This window comes from Zonotrichia leucophrys, chromosome 2 (genome assembly GCF_028769735.1).
Source record: "Zonotrichia leucophrys gambelii isolate GWCS_2022_RI chromosome 2, RI_Zleu_2.0, whole genome shotgun sequence".
Taxonomy (NCBI): domain Eukaryota; kingdom Metazoa; phylum Chordata; class Aves; order Passeriformes; family Passerellidae; genus Zonotrichia; species Zonotrichia leucophrys.
Window position 1 is genome coordinate 35022235 of NC_088171.1, and position 15157 is coordinate 35037391.

At 36.4% G+C, this 15157-nt stretch overlaps 1 protein-coding gene across 4 annotated transcripts in view; it reads left to right on the forward strand.

Annotated features, from left to right (window-relative positions):
* TAX1BP1 (Tax1 binding protein 1) overlaps nt 1–15157 on the forward strand; it is a 55764-nt gene that overhangs the window by 38885 nt on the left and 1722 nt on the right. For 2 of the 4 annotated variants that reach the window (XM_064704533.1, XM_064704534.1), the window contains 8 exons: nt 383–529; nt 1739–1832; nt 3125–3243; nt 4375–4500; nt 6282–6353; nt 8786–8960; nt 9294–9439; nt 15007–15092. In XM_064704533.1, the coding sequence (XP_064560603.1) occupies nt 383–529; nt 1739–1832; nt 3125–3243; nt 4375–4500; nt 6282–6353; nt 8786–8960; nt 9294–9439; nt 15007–15092 (965 nt within the window). The remainder of the gene's footprint in view (nt 1–382; nt 530–1738; nt 1833–3124; nt 3244–4374; nt 4501–6281; nt 6354–8785; nt 8961–9293; nt 9440–15006; nt 15093–15157) is intronic. The other 2 variants (XM_064704535.1, XM_064704536.1) reach the window with 1 other exon arrangement.

Genomic DNA, 15157 nt, shown 5'->3' on the forward strand with positions numbered 1-15157 from the left:
CTGTGCACTTTTGCTGTGTGGCTATACTTGTCTGTAGGGTAGCTGGAACACCCCCTGAAAGGTGTTCAGACTTTTCCTATACATTCAGACCTTAGATACACATTAATGAACTCATATAATAAGAATCTTCTTTACCTGCCTCTCTTATTGTACCAGTGCCTGTTTACGTCCCTCACTGTGTCCTGCTTGCAATGAAGTTCAGCTCATATTCTGCTTCTCTCTGTGCTCTACTGCTTGTGCTATTCCTTTCTTTCCCAGAAAGAAAACAGGAGCTTCAGTACTTACATAGAGCATTATGCATTTTTAATTGAAAAAAGACTTTTTAGGAAATAGCGGTATTTGAACAAAAGGGACAACAGTTTGTTTTTGTTTTTTTTTTAAGGAAGCTTCAAACGCAGTGGAACAGGAACTGCGCAGAGAAGTTGAAGATCTGAAGCTTCGTCTACAGATGGCTGCTGACCATTACAAAGAGAAATTCAAAGAATGTCAAAAACTTCAAAAACAAGTAAACAAGTTTACAGAACAGGCAGTAAGTAGAATGGGATAAGTTGCACTTGCTTTTTTGGTAGCATTTCAAAATCAAATTAATTTCTTTCTGTGAAAAATAATGCTTTAAAAAAGGATTAAAATGTGTGGTAAGCAATGACTCTTTACCATTTCCTTTCACAAACCTGCTTGTGAAAATACTTCTATGATTCTCTTTAGGTAGTTGTTCAAACCAAGCATAGAATTTATAGTAGCTGGTGTAGAAGCCTAGTAGAGTTTGGATGAACTTATAAGCATTACATTGTTCAAGGAAGAACTGAAGCTGGGAAAATCCATAATTACTACCTTTGTCCAGTACCACCACAAAAAAGCCCAACAGAACATCCCATGCCCAAAAGTGGGGAAATAGAGAACTTGAAGTAGGGTTTAAAAGCCAAGTGGGAAAGAAGTCTCTGCAACACAATATGGAGTTGTATTCCATATGTATTTTGTAATCTTAGGACTCTTCCAAGGTCTGTTTCATAGATAAATGAATCTTTTGAATGAGGATATAAGTCTTAGCCCACCTAGTAACTGAACCTGTCAGCCAATTTCAGATTTGAGGGCTGAGTTCTTCAGAATTTTGTAAAAATTAGAGTTGGAGAGGAGCTCAAACAGGGAAAACGCCTATGCACAATGGCAAGATGCATAAATATGAATTCTTAAGAAAACCAGACTTAAGTATTTCTCTTACCCACAGAACATTGCATAAAAACTCATCTTCTCATCCAGAAGGTCAGTGGTGAATGAGGTGTCATATCAGAGCATCTGTGGCTTTTCCTTAAAAATCTTCCTTATCTTTGGCAATGTTGTACATCTTACAGCAAACACCAGATTTTATTGCTTTTGCTCCAGAAGTCCAGCAGACATTTCTGATACAGACTCAATTTTTCTAATGGAGTATTAGATTTAAATTAATGAATTAAAGTGTAACTGATTCTCTAGAAAATGGGATTTTTCTAATAATTTGCTTAGAAATTATTCTTTCTAGGGAAAAAGACCTTTATCAAGTAAGATGATAAAAATCTTGCTTCAGTCTGAAGCAATTTCAGTCTTAGTAGAATTAAATGTTTTTGTATATTTATCATTACCCACTGTTTAAATGAATGGTTCTGTCTAATTTTGGAGCAAATGATGCATTTTGCAAGATACTTTACTTTGTGCTTTGACTTTCATTTAATCAAGTACCAAAACAAAATTTCTTTTCACAAAGAAAAATGCAGGGCATCAACAGAAACCGACAGATGCATCTAACATTGAGACAGCTACTGCCATCCTTACAGACAAAAAGTTGTCTGCATCTCCAGGTATCAACAGCTTAAATTTTGTCTGCCTTTATAAGCCTGAAAGTGTTGTCTATGTAAAGTAGTCACAAATAGTATTTGTAGTGTAAAGTAGATGGACTTGTTCTTATAATTAAATCATTAATTAGAGATGTGAAGATTGAGCTGAATATTTTGTCTCTTACCAAGTGGTAACAATCTTAAATAAGATCATGTATCAGTTTAGTTGCTATTTTTTAATGTCAGTAGACCTGAACTCTTGAATTTCTGCTTCATGGTTAACAGAGATGGTTTTGCCAAGCTAAGAAACAGTTTTTGGAATAAAAAAAATCTTACTCAATTTTTCGATATAAGGTCACAGTAATTTTGTAGTCATGTTATTATGACTATCCACTATAACATTCTGCTGTAAATCAATCTGCTGAAAAGTTCTGATTATGTGATGGTAAGGTCAAGTCAACTGCCTATTTTCATGAATTATAGGTGTAGTGGTTTATAAGAAAATGTTTATAATTATTATGAACTATTAAGCTATTGCAAAAATAATTTTCTAAAATTTCAATATGTAATAGGTTAAAACTAAAGAAGAAATCTTTCCCTATGAGGCTGGTGAGGCATTGGAACAGGCTTCCCGAAGGACTTATGAATGCCCCATCCCCTGGAGTGTTAAGGCCAGGTTGGATGGGGTTCTGAGCAGCATGGTGTCGTGGAGGCTGTCCCTGCCCATGGCAGGGGGATTGGAGCTAGAGGATCTTTAAGGTCCCTTCCAGCCAAACCATTCTGTGATTTTATCATTGTTTAAATTGATAAATGCCAAAAATTGCTGATTAGCTTTTTCTGTGTTGTTTTATAACTGACAGATTCTTGCTGTCTGTAATGACCAAAGGTTGTAATTTCTATTAGTTTCCTCCTGTCTAAAGTAAATTCAAGTTTTTTTTAAAACAAAAAATCCCAACAAGCTCAGTGATAGTGTGTGGTGAAGTAGTTTGCTGAGATGCTTCCATATTTTTATGTAAGAATAGAGTATGTAGAATGATAGCATACATATTTTGGTGTTTGTTTTGTTTTCTTTCCTGGGAAGGTACTACATACGTGTGTATTTATGTTGATCTTCTCTTGATGTGAGAGAAGTGAACGCAGATGTGCCAGTACGCTTGCTGATTGTACATAGCACATAATGCTGATTGTCTCTGCTTTGAATAACATGGAGCACTCTGGTTTTGATGCACTCTCAAATCTGGGCTGCCATCTCTCTTACACAAACTTTATGGAAGAAAAAAAATCCATGTTTTTGTTTTTTTCTTCAATGTTCACAGTTAGCCCCATTTCACCTGACATAGTTTCGGAATCCGTGGTAAAGGAGCAAGTGCGTGAGATGAATAAAGAGATTGCTGAGAAAACAGAGAAGTATAAGAAATGCAAGCAAATGTTGGCAGTAAGTAAACAGCTGCTTTGGAAAGCTGAACAAAAAGTAGCTGTAGGTGCTAGGCCTTAAAACCACAAGGCCTGCCCAGCTGAGTTGCCTTCTTTGTTCGTGTGATACACCGCGATTATGGTAGAAATCTTAACATTAGAAAACGCATTTTTGTTCGGTCAGCTCTTGACTATGTATGGTTTTAGAGGGTCCAGACAAGGAAAACCAAGATACAGTAAAACAAATGTCCACATGCTTAAGGTTTTAAATACTTTCTGTTCTTACATTAAGTGTAATTGCTCGTATAAATCAAATTCAGCAGGCTGCTGTAAACCAGCTGATGTTTGGAACAAGTGTGGCAGTGTTGATCTGATACACTGTCCAAAGCAAAGTAACTTTTCCCTGTTGCCTGTCATTGCTTTTACAGTGTTTTCACACCGAGTGGGTTTTGCCAACTACCTTGGGCTCAGTCATACATAAAGGCATTTATTTGGTTGCCTGAACCAAAGTTGGCACTTGATTTTCATTTAGCCGGTTTGGATGTGTGTATGATGATGGCATATTGCATCAGTGGCACTGGTGAAAAGTTTAGAACAGTTCAAGAAGTTGTTTCTGAGTGTTGTCTTGTCTGTCTTCATTTTGTGTCTTGTTTTATCGCAATGATACTATTCTATTTTAGTAGGTTTTCCAGGATGTAATAACTGTCCTGTAATTTTGTTCATGACCCTGTCCATGGAGAGCCTGCATTGGCTTCTGCTGGATGTTTATTCCATAGTGATTTTTGAAGAAAGCTTTGCCTGTGACCTTCTGGATGAAAGATACTTAGGTTGTGAAAGTCACTTGGGAGAGGTTTTATATTGAAGTGAGGTACTTGAAAGAATAGTCAGGGTTAGTAATATTAGGATGCAAAGAAACTTGAAACTGTGAAACTAAAGAGGAATATCAGCTTGTTGAAAACTAAGGGAAAGAAATGCTTATTGAACATAATTTATGCAGTGTTCTGTGGTCCTGACCATTTCAGAGTCTTGAGTCAGGCTTGTAGAAGCCATTTGTAAATGGTCTCATTTTTAGAGCATGGAGTGACATTTTTGGGGGTGGGAGGGAGAATCTCTTAAGACTAAATATTTCATGCCATGGTATCAACTACTTTAGGATGAGAAGATGAAATGCAGTGTTTATGCTGATGAATTAGCTAAACTGGAGCTGAAGTGGAAAGAACAAGTGAAAATCAACGAGGGTATAAAATTACAGCTGGCAGCAATGGAGGATCAGTATAAGGTAAGTTACAGGTTTTATTTATCACAATGATTACTTCTTCTTAACATGGCTACTTATTTCTGATAGTTCAAGTAATGAAGAACTTCAATAGGGAAAGCACACTAAATACATTTTTGCTGTAAATACAAATTCTGCTCTTGAAGAAACAATACAGTCTTGTAATGTTTCTTTTAAAGTAAAAGGTCTGCTAAGACCTACTATCACCTGGCCATCAGTCTTTTAATACTGTGGATTTAGACAAACCCCTAAATGATGTAGTCTTGTATACAGCGAAAAAAAGTGCAAGGGATTTCTAATTTCCTGCTACTTACTGTAATACTAACAGGAAGATTGATTGGTGTGTTTGTCTAAAATCTTCATATTCTATATTGGGTTACCAGTGTAGTAATGTCTAATTAATTTTATCTGAAGTCAGTAGAGAGGGGGAGGATTGATCCATTGTTTTTAAAATCATGCAAGAATTTAATGTGGAGAACCTCTAGCAGCATAGTGGGCAGCTTTAGCTTACAAGGGGCCTTAATCTTTGAGGTTATGTGATAGCAATGCTTATGCTGAATTTGTTTTTTAGGTCAAAAGGGATGACATAAGAGCAACAAATGTTCATGAGACCAGCTTTTCTGCTGGTTCTCAGTCTAATGGTGATAATCCAGTTGACTCTGTTGCCTGTTTTTGCTCATTGTGATGAAAAATGATTAAACTGAACTGTGACTGTATTAGTTCTACTAGGAACCCCTTTTTATTAGGAATTACAGCACTTTTTCTTAATAAAATGCTGAATTATTCTACAGTTTCTTTCAGTACTCCATTTGCCATATTTTTCTGACACTTTCCAAAGCTCTTAATTTCAATTTTATAAAATGTATGACTCTTTTCAGTTTATTTAACTAATTAGCAGTGATCTGTTGCCATGCATAATTTAATGTGAAGTAAGTTTAACTACTCAACAGCAGGTGTAATAAATAATTGGTTCCACGATTGGAAACATTTTGACTGCAATTAAAAATTTGCCATAATTCAGGAGGATGCAGGTGGTACAGAAAAAGTGAGCTTTTCTTCCCGATCAGGAGATTTTGCTCCATTGATCTGAACTAGGAGAAGGAATATCAGAATTGAAAAAAATTTATAAGCAGTTATGCCAAGCATTGAGCTTTGATATTAGAAAAACAGGGGAAGAGGCAGTCTCTAAAAGAACTAGAATACACGTAAAATAGTCCTTTGTAGTGAGAGATTATTTAAATCATCATTTTGAAGCCAGGAAGAGTTGTGTAATGTGTCAGTTGCACCTCCTCCCAGAGCACCCAAAGGAGACATAACGTAGATGTTCGTGAAACAAATTTAGTGTCTCTGAGGCAGGAGTCGCTTCTGGTTCTGTCAGGTTCTGTGGTGGGACATATGAAATGCCAAGAGATTTCTTCAGAAATAATGAGACGAGGCTTTCAGACCTTCAGCTGTGTCTGTGCAGTGGTGCCCCTCCTGCCATTGGTGGCACTGATATAACTCCTTGTTTTTAACACAGAATTTTCTCATTCCACAACTGTTTAGTGAAAACTGGCAAGAAAAGGCTGCTGATTAACTGCTGTTATGCAGCAGATAAAACTTTGTGAGAATTGTTGGGCAGGATTTATAGTAACACTCACTATGTGTTGCATGTAACTCTAGTAGACAAAACTGTTTTCATCTGAAAGATTAACTTAATCAGGGAGCTTTGTTTTCATGATGTAACATGCAGGGAAATAGTTTTCATTCACTAATACAAGAATCTTAATCTTCTTTTCATACAGATTCAGCTGGCAGAAAAAGAGAGACGAATAAAGGAACTGGCATCACAGCTGGAACTCTTTACCAGTGAGAAGGTATTGTCACACATTCTGAAATACTAATGTAATGTAGAAGTACGTCTGAGCTATTATATGGCAATTAATTGAAGCCAAATTTTACTGAAAAGTGAAATAATAATATGTATTTATTACATTCAGATAGTATTGTATGGTATTGTGCAAAGTTTGGATTTTTCTTTGAAACTTTATTTGATTGCCTTACAAGTCCAGTATGAAGAAATACGTAGTAAAACCAGTCATTTTAGTACTGATAAACTGAAAAAAACCGTGAACTTTCAGATTAAGCTAGTTAATTTTTTTGTAGAATTCTAGATTGTCAAGTAGTTGGTATTTCTCTTCTTTTTAAGCCAAGGATATAATTTTTAATAGATCTCTCATATTTGTCTTGTTCAAAAGAAATCAAATTTAAGTTTGAATTTTGGTGAGGCTAGTTTAGGTGGAGGGAGTAATTGTAAACACCATACATAAGAACAACAACTATGATAATAATAATGTATGAAGCTTAAAAAAGCTTGGAACTTTGTCTACCAAATTTGTAGATATTTACATTACAAATAAGAATCAAAGTGCCTTTCTAGACTAGACCCATGATTAAAAGGTTAAGCATGGGGTAGTAGTAAACAGCATTTCAATTTGTACTCATGATCAGTGTTTGTTTATAAACCAAGCATAGCTTTCTAAAAATGGTCATTTGCTGTCTTTTAAAACCTATGAAATGACTTCGTATCTTTTTTATTTACATACTTAGATAGCCTTTGTTGTTTTGGTTTTTTTTAAATCGGTCTCTACCCTAGCTGTCCAACTTCTGGCTAAGGTTTTTTTGCACCATCTTTTTACAGTCATGTTAATCTACATTGTGTTTCAATTGTATGTAATGCTAAAATTAAATTACTAATTCTACTACCTCTCATTTAAAACTGCGTCTGTATTGCAGAAGAAATTGGTTTTAAAAAGGAAAATCTTGATTTCATTGCTAATTGATTGTTCCTGCTTTGTATTGAGTAACGATGAATTACTTAGATTTTACACACTCACCAAAATGTGCAATCCTAGCTTTTTAATCTTACCTGTTTTAATCATATGTTTCTTTTAGTTTATAAATCTAAAGTAACTCTGGCATAGTTTTATATTGTAACTAGAGGATGAATGCCATCCATTACATGAGGTCTTTTTGCATTTGAGTAGTGTTTTGTTTTTCAGAGTAGTTATTGGTACTTGATTTTTGCATTTTTCTGTGCAAGAGGTTGATCTGAAATTCACCTGTTTGCAAGAAAAAAAAATTAAATTGTCCCTTTTTTAAATAGGCTTTTAATTCTTACAGAGTTGAGCTGGCAGTTGAAGCTTTGGTGTTAAGTTTCAATTAAAAATCTTTCAGGGAAAAGACACACTTCAGTCTTTGAGGGTTTTATTACCATCATGTCAGCAAATATTAAACATGAACCTAGAGAACCCAGAAGAAAATACTAATCAGAAAGAACATTACTGGAACGCATGTCTGCCTTAACAGTTCCTATTTTTTAATTATTGTTTTCATATTTATATCTCAGAATTTTTTGGTTGGTTCTGAATTTAAATGACATATTACTTTTCATATTCATGGCATTTTGCTCTCTCTCCCTTAACCCACTTTGTTGAATGGAAGGATGAGAAAGATTTTTATTGGGATAAATTACAGCTGATGCATTGACCACACTGAAGTCACTTTAATTAGTGTCTTTTAAGATCTATACTGGCTTAGAGTTTTAATGGTTTCTAAGTTATAAAACCCCTTTATAGTTTGTAATTACTATCATATGTATGGTTTACATGCAGGAACCCAGAATTTTAAGTATATTAATTTTTTGAAGAGTTCTGTTTGATGATTTCTGAAAGAATGATCTGATTCAAATATTGCTGTTAAATATCATAAAGGGATCCAGTGCAATGTACTTAATAGTTCACAAATGTCTGTCACTCATTAATTCATATGGAATTATGTCAAGTATGTACATAGATGTGGTCCACATACTAAAATGCTACATTTTTGAATGGTATGGTATGATATGAAAAAAAGAATTGTTTTTTTTTTAAATTTTAACTTTTAAAAACTTTTCTCAGTGCGCATTATCTTTAGTTGTTATTGTTAGTCTCCTGATTTTTACTGGTTTAGCTTATTTTTCTTTATTGTAGAAAGGATGCAGACACTTGAAAAACATGGCAGTTCTGTTCATGTAATTAGAACAAACTGACAACAAACCAAGAAAAAATATCTCCTTAAAATATCTTCCTTGTCTTTTTTTTTCTTCATTGACTAGTTTTGGTATTTATGGTATACTTGGCATAAGGTCAAAATGAAAATACAGTAGGAAGGCTAGCAGATTTTTTCTTGTAAAAACATATTTCATAAACATTTCAAATTTTGCTAGGACTCCATAGGTTAACTACATTTTGAACTTTGCATTATTTAGGAGCTTGGCAGGACACCAGGAGATCAGGCTGGAAGGATGATGGAAGGACAGACCTCACAGCAGACATTACATTTTCGCAACCCATACTCAGAGGAAAATGGACCAGTTCCTGCAGTGCCAAGTAGACTACCAGTATTGCAATATGGAAACCCTTATGCAATTCAGGAAAGAAGAGGTAAATAAATTTCACACCCTCCAATATAATTTCTCCCTCTGTTTCAAAAGCAGTGCCTCATTGAATGCAGGTTAAGTACCACCAGTCTTCAAACTGGTTTACAGAGCCTTTTCTGACTGATGAACATCAGCATAGGTCCTTTATTTTATGATGGGAATCAGTAAGGTAAACAAAGTTTTAGACATCATTGCAAGAAACTGATTCTCTCCTATTGTTTCATATTATCTAAACCAAAAATGTGTTTTACTCTCAATTTTTAAAGGTAAGATAGCATGTCTGTAATCTTAAAATACAGCCCACTGAACAAAGATGTCCTAATTAATTTTTCTTCAGATGGAGCAGATGGCGCTTTTAATCCTGATGAGATCCAAAGACCACCTGTTAGAAGTTCCTTTTGGGAGCTAGATGATGTAGTGTGTAGCCAGCCTTCCCGCAATCTCAGTCGGCCTGATGGTTTAGAAGATCCTGAGGATAGCAATGCAAGTTACCTTTTTTTCTTATTTCTTTTCCTTGATATAGTTACTGATGAGTTACCTAGACTTTCACATGGGTTTTCCATAGCTGATAAACCTGATTTATTGTTATGTAAATTTGGAATTGGTTTTTCTTTTCCCTGAAAAATAGTTTTGCTTGCTGTGAAAGGGAAAACTCCACTGATGACATTGTACTTGTTCCCCTAATCTCTTGGGTCACTGACAGCTTGTTTTGGTATTAGAACAGTAGCTTCTTAATTTTTTTTAAGTACTAAAGTAAAAAAAGTTAGGTAATCTCAACTCATGATTCTGTCTTCCGTATGGTAGAATGAGACCTCAAAATGTAGCGACATTTCCCTCATTTTATTATAGGAATATAGGAACTAAAGTGGAACAGAACAAATAAAAACGTAAAGGATTCGGATACCATTATTTTAATTTAAATGCCTACTGTAAATTGGTATCCTAATACATACATTTTCTAATCTGTTAATCTTTTGTTCTGTCTTCTGCAAGTCAGCATTTATTAATTTCCATTTTGAATGGTTTTTGGTATTGGACATGTGTTAGAAAGAGCTTAATTGACTGTTGCCTAAAGCTGATTGAACTGAAAGAGATGCATCTGCACTGATTTTTTTTCCTTCAGGGCTTTGGATGTTTTGAGTTTCTGGTTAGCTTTTCTTTATAGTACAGCTAACTTGCACATTCTAGTATAAAAAATTGGCTTCTGTAATAAATTGGACTGTATGTCTTCATTTGAACAGGAACAGACCTATTACTCTTTCTTATTCCAAGTACTCTTGCACCTTCAGAAATATTAAACAAGAAATACCTTTCTGCAAAGTATTGTGCTCTTTGCAAGTACAGTGGTATCATGACCTGTTTCTCATTTAGTCTAGTTTGCCACATTTAATTGCTATTAACCTTTGCAGAAACTGATCAGTGTTCAGACAGGCATGATTTTAGCCCTGGTGCTCAGCACCTATAATGGAGAAAAATGTATTTCTCCCTCCTACCTTTTGCTCCCAATGTCCATTACTGTGAATAATTAGAGAAACTGTCAGAGCTTTTGCAGCCTGCTCAAGATCTCGAATGTGAGCTTAATGCTGTCCCCACCTTTACTTCACATTTTGCATATTTAATCTGATCATTCTTGACGTAGCTATTACATCTGACAAGCTCTTCTCTTCTTTAGTCATCTGCTGCAGTTTAATTAGCAGGGTGTTTTCTCTGATCTATGTGCTTTGCCCTCTTGCAAACCCAGGAGAAACAGTGCTAGAGTCTTGTGCTCGTTTGCAGACACAGCTTGGATTTTTGTAATGAGGTGGAATATAACAGGCTTAAATAAAGTTCAGCTTGAGAAAAGGTGCCTTTAAATCAAATAACTTATATCTTTATTTTTATTTGCAATTGAGGATCAGTTGCTTGTTCCTCACCCAAATAGAGTGTATGTATAGTGTAGAAATTTTTATGGAAATGAGAAGCTGCAGAATCTTTCTAGGGAGACTTAGTAATATGCCAAAGATAAAACAGGTCTGAGGCAGGATGTAAATAAATAACCAGGAAAAACATATGTAGGTGATTCATTATGAAGACGAGTCTGTCATTTGTGCAGAAGAAACAGAAAATATAATATGGTAAATATGAGGAGATTACCATTTCATGGGCTGTTTTTTAAAATAAGATATTTAAGATGTAGTTCTCTGCATATTTTCAACCAGCAGGATGTAGAGTCTCTTGCTGGAGGAGGGTTCCCTCCCAGGACAAAAGGACGGGTAGGCTTGCTGCTTTGTTTAAAATGCTACTATTGTGTGGACTTCTACTGTCCTCCTGTCCTCATTCCTATTACTACACATTATATTAGTTTAAAAATTAAGGGTGTTGTAATCACTTCCACCTCTTCATGGCTGTTTTGGTAGTGGTTCACCTATGATGATGAACATGTCTACTTCTTCTATCTCCTTCACATCTTTTAGCCAGGAAGAGGTAGAAGTGACTATAACACCCTTAATTTCTTAAACTAATATAACACAGGATATTCAAATGCTTCAGAATTTTTGTGCTGTTGTGTTCCAATTTGGTTTCTCACAAAACATGGTTCCTTAGAAATGGGCACTTCCATTTCTTTGGTTGTCATAAAAACCCTTCAGTTTTGTATAACTAGGAAGAGTTTCCAGGATTCTTGTGGCTTTGACTTTTGGAAGTCATAGGCCAATTAAACTGATTTCTGAGAGGGATAAACTGGTCTGTGTTAATAGTTCCAGCTGGGCATGTGCACGGTGGTGATTGTGTTTGGAGTGGCTGACTTGCCACAAGTTCCTGCTGTCATCTACTCAACACTAACTTTCCATTTACTCATGATCCTGTAATTGACCAAAATGAAATTCTCGGGAGCAAAGAATTCCTAGTAGTAAGGGAGAGATCCATAAACAAAACATACATACATATCTGTATAAAAAATACTAAAATATGAGTTTTAGAAATGTAGTTCTAATTACAGTTGGCAGCAAGCCCAGAGTAACTATCCTGAGACTATTAAACAGTGTTTTAGTCATGGTAAATTTGTAGAGGATGGAGAATGTAACTCTTGGCAACTGAGCACCAGGTCAGGATATTTTTTCAGGTAACTCCAAAATGGCCCTTCTTCTAGCAAAAGCCCCCACAATGCATTATTACCCTGATCTGATCCTGGCAGCCAATTACGATCTTTCACATAGAGAGGACATGAAAAGGGCAGTTGGTATCCAGGTGGCTCTTGGGAGAGGAGAGTGCTTGCAGAAGGGTTGAGGAGCCTAGAGGAGTAAGTTTGATCTTACAAACAACAGAACTGAATCTCAGAATAAAATGTATGTACCCTTCTTCTAGGTGTACCTGCCCTGCATGTCAGCCCTGTGTCTGTTCATGTTTTTTTAAGGCCTAGGATGGGCATTGGTTCCTTACTTCTGCATGTCAGAATGATATGGAGCACTTGGGGATGGGGTTTTTTACTGTGTCACACAGCTTTCTAATTTCTGTTTGACAATCCTGGAACTGTTTACACTTGTAATTATGAAAGCAGTACTTCAGATGGAATTTGTTGGTTTCAGTAAAATTAATTGAGTTGCACTTACTTCTGACCGTTTCATGTCTGGCTTTCCCTTCTTCCCCTAGTGGCAAATCCCTTTTTTTACGAAGCTTTAGTGTGTAGTACTGTATTTATCTTCCTGATTCATTTAATCTGTGGAACTCATTGTGGCAGTTTTTTAAAGAGCCAGAGGTACAGTCCAGTGATAATAGTTAAGTCATGATGTTAAAGATATCCTTTATAATTCATTCACTTAATTATTCAGACTGAGTTCAGGAGGCCTGGCACTTGTTCTGCTATAGGATCACAATGCCAGCCTGTGGGTCCATGGTACCAGTCTTTTCCTAAGAACCTGAGACTGTGTACCCACAGTGTTACATCACTGCAGGGCACTGTGTGCAGCCATGTCCCTGTCCCTGGTCCTCAGTCTGGACTGCAAGAAAGGTGGCTTTGGATCTACATAAAGGGCAGATTAAACTGTTTCTTTCTCAAAGTATGGACTGTGGGCTTTCATCAAAACCACTTGGATGACTCAACCTCGTGCTATTGAAGCAAGCTAACATAAACATAGGCAAGAGGCACTGAGGCCTGGTGTCCCAGCAGTTGTTGTCATAATCTCTGTAAAGCAGCTTGAAAAACCACATCATTTTGTCTTTTGAGCTGTCAGGGATGGTTCGTTTTCCTGGGGGAGAGCGATGGGTGTTTAAATGCCAGGTTGAAAAGCATGTGTAACCTTATTTATAAGAATAAAGAATGGGTTCCAGGACAATACTGGGCACTAAGTGGCTGTGAACCAAGATGAGACCCACGTGAACCATGATGATCTGTCCTCCCCCCATGAAGTGCTCTGTTTTACATGGAACACTTAGGAGCTTTGTCCATAAGAAATGCTAGAAGTAGACAGTTGTTGGAGCCCAATACAATGATACCTTCTCTGTTTTCCAGAAATTCCAAGTTACCCCAGAGTGCTGTGTGAGAATTTTTAATTTTTGGTGACTCTGTAGTGTTTACTGTAACTTGTAGTTAGAATAGTTGGGAAGTCCTCTCAGACTAAGATAAAGTTCTCATGGTTCCTGTTTGGCCATGCCGTGGTTACACAGTAATCTCTGTAACATCTCTGTGAGGTCAGCTCAACACAGAGACATTTGCATTCTTCTTGTGTGGGTTAGGCATCCCAAAAGGTTAAGAACTGATCCCTGTGACTTTGCCAAGAGCAAAAGTACACTGAAGAGACAGACGTTCTGTATCGTAACAGGGTAGTATCAGTACATACTTAGTATTGACATTCTTGTACAGGGCCTGGGTCAGAAGCTGCTGTAAGGAACACACAGTATGAATTTCTCAATTAGGGGAACTGGGCCATGAGGAGGCTGTAGCCCTAGGACATTCCAAAAGCTTTTACATGTGCTTGCCTTGTGTTGAAGAGCGTTCTTGCAGGGCAGCTGTGTAGGATAGTGCAGGTGTGCCTATACAGAGGAAAGCATCATCCTTTTCTTCAGATGTTTCTTAAAAAGGAGCAAGGAGGAATGTTACATTTGTATGTGGTAGGATACCACACTTGCCAGAAGCTGAAAGAGAGGGCCAAAGCTCTAAATAATTTTATCTTGCCAAGTGCCTGAAAAAAAAAAGGTGGGGGGGAGGAGGGGGAAAGGGGTTATACTGAAGAAATTAACTAAGTCTTAAGTGTTAATTTGGCCTGTCTGTGTAGTGGAGCTGTTTTACTGATGGAAGATGCATATTAATTTTCTTGATTAAGTCCTGATGTGCTTCAGTCTGGTATTCAGCAAATTTGTTGTGTTTTTGTACAAGATGTTGCATTGTAGCATGAGTACTTAAACCAAAATAGTTTTTCTTTCTTAAAACATCTATCCTGTCTCCTTCATGACAAAAGGAACAACTGATTAGTTTTAAAATTGATATGCCCTTTTCACTGCAGGTGGAAAGCAAACAGACTGCAAGATTATGTTTGTTGCCAGCATCTTGTCATAGCAGGCCCCACTGCCAGCTTAATGGAAATGTTAAATGGTTGAAACCAAACAGGTGTTGTCAGAAGATTATTGAGGAAATTTCCCATTCTTCCCTGTTTCAATTAACCCTTTGTAAGGGGAAAGTAAGCTAGCCTAAATGTATGTTTGCATATGAGTTATCTGTAAAAAACACAGCATATGTGCTCCTTCACACATAATTTTTTGTAGATCAGCTAAATAATTTCTAGCCCTTGCTTTTAATGCATCTTTGAGATAAAAAAGGAAAATGAGGTGGGAGTTGAAGTTCCAAAAATCTTGCAGTGTACCTGTATTTCCACCTTGAAATTACTCCATTTTGTGCTCTATTATTGAATTGCTTAATAGAGCCAAGATGTACAAAAGTAAAACTTAGGCTGCAGAAATTACAGTGTGAAAGTATATTTCATCTGGGTTTGTGTTTGATAACAAAAATGCATATTGAGGGAAAAAACCCCCTTGTTTTGGTAGGGGTTAGCCTTTAAAATACTTTCTCTTTTCAATAGGATGATGACAACACTGTACCTTCTGCTCCTGATCCTCCAAGTCTGCTCTTGCGTGAGCGGGGCACAGGCTTCTGCTTTGATTCCAGGTAGATGTTATCTTGTGTTGGTCTTTAAGGGCATGGAGAGGTTTCTGTAGAACTATCTAAGGGTG